The sequence below is a fragment of the Etheostoma spectabile genome, chromosome 7 (genome assembly GCF_008692095.1).
Source record: "Etheostoma spectabile isolate EspeVRDwgs_2016 chromosome 7, UIUC_Espe_1.0, whole genome shotgun sequence".
NCBI classification, from domain to species: domain Eukaryota; kingdom Metazoa; phylum Chordata; class Actinopteri; order Perciformes; family Percidae; genus Etheostoma; species Etheostoma spectabile.
The window spans coordinates 16,952,203-16,957,162 of record NC_045739.1 but is presented as its reverse complement, the minus strand read 5'-3'; the positions used below and the strand labels follow the sequence as shown (position 1 = coordinate 16,957,162).

The following is a 4,960-nucleotide window of genomic DNA, read 5'->3' as shown; positions in this document are numbered from 1 at the left end:
CACTCCTACAGCTCTCACCGTCACAGTGAGTGCTGCGGTGAAAGATGTTCGACCATACTTGGTGTGCTGCGTGGTCAGAGGCATGAACCTAAATTCTGGAAACGCACTCAAACGGTTCCTGGTGGCTCAGGTAAGGTCCTCCCAAGGTGGTATACATTGTAGGCCTACCAGTTTAGTGCTGCATGACTAATAAAATAAGTGTGTAGTAACACAAAATACTCACCTGTGGTTTTTCTAGACAAAGCTTCATGACGACTTGTGTGGTAAAAGGACCATCGCAACCATTGCAACTCATGATGTGCAACTTCTCAAAGCTCCCCTGATGTATGATGTTAAACCACCTACCCAGCTGAAGGTATGTCAGTTCTAATGCCAGCCAAAAAAACAAAAATATGTCATATGCAGTAAACAAACCACATAGTTAAATTAATCAGAGTTGTATTGGCATTCAGAGAAGTCTTTTTGTGAGTTCTTGTGATTTTTCAGTTCAGTTGTTACGTGGTCTATTGTATTTGTCACCATGCGGCTCTTATGAGAACACGTGTTTGTTAGGTTGTGTCGCTGGGTCGGAAGGAGATGACGGCCGTCGAGCTGATAAGACACCTTCAGCTGGAGGCGGAGGAGCTGAGGAAGCAGAAGAAGAGGCAGAATGTCACTGGCCTCCACAAGTCAGTGCAATTTATGACTTTGTTCTCTGTTGACAGGGGCCTTGCACAACATTCTGGGCCCCGTAGAAAGGCATTTTCTATGGACCCCTCCTCGCATCCGCAGCTATTAATTCTAGCATCTTTTTGGGCCCTCCTCACATGAGAGCCCCGGGTACTCAGTCCCCTTTTTCCTCCCAGCCCGATGCTCCTGTCTGTTGAGGAAAGTGTTTTGAAAGATCCTCATTAGATAACTGCCGGCTGGAGTCCAGGGAGAAAAGTTTGTTTTGTTTGGGACACAAACTTAAAGACAACTTGTATACGAAAACACTTTCTATGAAAGTGTTGTAAAAGACATCTGTATAAGTTACATGGTTTATAAGGTATGCAGTTTTTACAGTCAATGCTTTGAACACATAAGGGCAGTGTAAGTATGTTGGTTAGTTTAGTCTGATTGTTTCAACCAATGCGTTAACACATTTCTGCAGGTAGTAATCAGTATGTGTAAAAAATAAAATGCATAAAAATTAGGATTTATGGATAATTGATCTATCTGTATCATCATCTAAACCACTGTTTTTTATATCTGTGGTCAATGCATTACAGTGTGCTTTAAGTAAAGTCCTACATGACAAGTGCTACTGGGTGGATCAAATGTTTAATATACTGTATACCAGTCAGGAAGATCAAGCAACTACTTGACAAACTCAGTGACACACACACACACACACACACACACACACACACACACACACACACACACAATATGAAACCTGCAAATCAAAGAATCTTCACTACTGACAGCCCCAACAGAGATTTTATAATTGTTTTGAGTTGATCATCAAAAGAATATCACCTGCTATGTATTTATTACATTTGCTTAAGCCCTTTTATAATGTTGTCTTTAAACTTTTGTTTTTTTTTAACAGATACCTGCAGCTTTTGCAGGGAAAAGAAATGTATCCCTGCCTAGTGGATGCAGAGGGACATGTGATCTCATTCCCACCTATTACCAACAGTGAGAAAACCAAGGTGTGTATGTCTGGTTTCTTAAGAGAGCATTTCATATGAAGACTGTCACACTATGGAAATTATGTCCACAGAGAAAACCAAACCCAATAACACCTCTGACATGCCACATTGTCCTATTGTCCCTCAGTTTGTCTGTCTTCTCATGATACATAGAAATAACATGATCAGCTGATTTTACTTTACAGATCAAGAAGTCTACCAAAGAGTTGTTCTTGGAGGTGACGAGCGCAGCTAGCCTGCAGACCTGTAAAGATGTTATGGATGCTCTGATTGTAGTAAGATTCACTTTTCTCTGTCAATAACGAATGAGTCAAGTTAATTAAACTAGGATTTTATTTTCATAGTTTAGGCCATTGTTTCTATTGGTTATATTATTATCTTTCTCAAAATGAGTCTGATCCAAGCATGGACCTTTGTCATTACTATGTGAAAACTAAAAGACCCCACCATAAGTTAGATGTTCTTTCCCTTGTAGAGAATATGGATTCATCAATAGTTTAAAGGTAACTTTATGTGTGATTTCGGGCTCTAGAGGAAAACTCCTGAAAAATAAAACATGTCTGCAGTTTTACACAATCTGTTCAAGTCCATCTCATAAATTAAACAAAGCACCCATTTGAAGTAGGGCTGTGCAATAAATCAATATATTGATATCGTTATATGGCACTAGATATTGTCTTAGATTTTCGAAATTATATTGTAAATGGCATTAGTGTTGTCTTTTCATGGTTTTAAAGGCTGGTTTAAAGTAAAGTGAGTCATTTTGAGTCACCAGACTGTTCTAGCTCTATTATTTTAACCTTTACCCACTTATTCATATCTATTTTACTGAAGATATTTTAAATTCTTTTGTTAAAGTCTATCCTAAATCGCCAGAGGCATTAGGCTAACAATATCGCGATAGTAATTTTTTTTTCCATATCTCCCATCCCTAATTTGAAGTCATGTCCTGTTTCACCACAGAAAATGGCAGAGTTGAACAAGTTCACGGCGGAGAATCGGGAAGCGGGGTCAGACGGAGAAGGGGAAGGCCCACAAGAGCCGGCAGCCAGCAGTGAGACCTCTTGCGAACTGATCGTTCAGCAGGTCCGCACAGTGGACCAGGACGGCAACCTGAAGGTCGTCTACCCGTCGAAAACCGACCTCTCCATTAACATCAGCAACTTGACAGTTATTTGGTAGCCGTTGCTGTGGATAACCGGAGGTTTGCATTCATATGCCACATGAAGTCATTTTAACAAATTAACATTGCGGGACATTAAGGCTAAGGTTTGACAACATGCAAAGTGACATCCTTTTACTTCAGGGTGCACAGGAAATGTGATCTATAGTTTGATCTATCCAAGTGATTGAAGTGTTGCCTGTTAAACAAATGTAACATTTCTGATTAATGTACAGCTTTTTGAACCCCATGTAGTAATAAGTTAATAAATCCTTTGGCGGCTTTCTGAAAGCATGATCAGCATAGATTGTTTATTTCCTTAAGGTAACATTTTGTTCAATTTATGACTTTAACCTGAAGACGTGTTACTATCAACTTCAAAGAAATCCTGTTTCAATACATTTTACTGCATGTGCCACTGTCCAAGTTTGTTTTGTCAGCCATTGTAGCTACAGCTGCTAATGGAAACCTAGTCTATAAGGAAGTTTGACTGCCAGGATTTTGCAGGTGCTGCCGGATGGCCCCTCATTTCTGGCAGGATGTCAGATTCATGAGGACTGGTTAACTGCTCTGCAGATCTCTGCAGGGGGAATCTAGACAGCTTGACTCTGTCCAATCGGTGTTTTCTGTTGCACAACCCAAACGACCTTTGAACATACATGTTCCATCAAAACCAGTTCGGAGGCTTTTTTGTTGCGGCACCATCCACCCAAGATGATTGATTGGTTTAAAGAACCCCCCCCCACCACCACCACCTTCTCGTCTTGGTGGTTCTTTGATCTCGTCTAGATCCCAGTTCCAAATTATTTTCTCCTATGTTTTACAATTAATTATTGCAGCTTTTTTTTTCCAGAGCTGCTGAAGAAAAAATAAACCAGGGTGAAGAATCATAATGTCTTACCATAAAACAATGTAAGGGTGAAGTCATTTTCTGCAGACACAGAGATCCCGTTCCAGCCACCTGAATCCCCATACTCTCCAAAAGGGAGCTGGCTCGGTTTCCTGTCTTATGAACTGATTGATGGTTCTTAGGTCATACTTTCCTGCCTCACCAACCATGACGTTCTGGCAGGTGAGCAGGAAGGCCAGGTGAGCACGTTCATATATCAGGTGCATCATCTCCATGATCTGCTTTGCCATGTCGGTGGGTGAGTTACCTGTGCGCCTGAGCTCGTCCATTACGGATTTACAGATGGCCTGCTTATAGGTCAGTATTGCCGGCAAAAGGTTTGTGAACCTCTTTGGAAGCTTTTCCAGCCACAGTGGGTTGTCAGCATACCACTTCTTCCGGCAAACTTTACAGCACAGCCTGGATGGAAAAAAAGAGGATGATGTGATGCCAACAATCACGAGGTCTACCAACACCTGCAGACAACTTGGGCCTGAGCACAACCTTAAATGCATGGCAGAGTGTCGTCGTTCCTCAGCCTTGCCATTAAGTCATTCTCTGGCTTCCATATAAAAAAGGGATGGAGCTAAAAGTACTTTGGCGATTGAAGATCAGAGATGCTGTCAATTAATTCTGGCTGGGGAGGGATACGCCACGATGACACCATCTTCATGAGGTTGCGCACAGGAATGGAGCCCGGCCATAGACCCATCGATTCCAGCTCTGTCTTCATCCAGATCCTCTGCTGCTGAGAACAGTTCCACTGACTGATATCCTGGTCAGAGCCAGGAAGCTGTGGAGGAGGAATGCTGGGGACCCTTGATGGCCTGGGTACTGGCTGACCTAGTAAGGCAAGAATAACAACAAGGCAAATTAAGTTTTGTGTTTGACTTGATTCTATCTTCATGAAATGCACACAATTCAAATAAAACACTTACTTTGAGCTCTGTGTGCAATTGGTGGCTGCAGCACCAATTGACTGGGCTCTGCAGACGTACCAGGAGTAATCACAGGTGCCTCTGACACTGTATAGAATATTAAACATGTCTTTTTTATTTACAGGTAAGATACAGTAAAAAATAATATGACACTACACTTTAGATCTACACTTTAGGCCTTGAAACTTAGCAGGCTGTACACTTAAATGTTGGCTTTTGTTAAAACTGGTGAACAGTATCTGATATACAACAAATAAACATTTTAAAGGATTTACAACAGTTATGGACACAGATG

General features: G+C 41.4%; 1 protein-coding gene across 1 annotated transcript in view; it reads left to right on the top strand.

Moving 5' to 3' along the window:
- Nucleotides 1-3,141, top strand: part of lrrc47 (leucine rich repeat containing 47) — a 4,487-nt gene extending 1,346 nt beyond the window's left edge. Inside the window, exons 3-8 of the mRNA XM_032519990.1 lie at nucleotides 45-130; nucleotides 239-355; nucleotides 553-668; nucleotides 1,574-1,676; nucleotides 1,862-1,951; nucleotides 2,640-3,141. Coding sequence (XP_032375881.1) covers nucleotides 45-130; nucleotides 239-355; nucleotides 553-668; nucleotides 1,574-1,676; nucleotides 1,862-1,951; nucleotides 2,640-2,858 — 731 coding nt within the window. The 3' untranslated portion in view covers nucleotides 2,859-3,141. The remainder of the gene's footprint in view (nucleotides 1-44; nucleotides 131-238; nucleotides 356-552; nucleotides 669-1,573; nucleotides 1,677-1,861; nucleotides 1,952-2,639) is intronic.
- The last annotated feature ends 1,819 nt before the right edge of the window (nucleotides 3,142-4,960 follow it).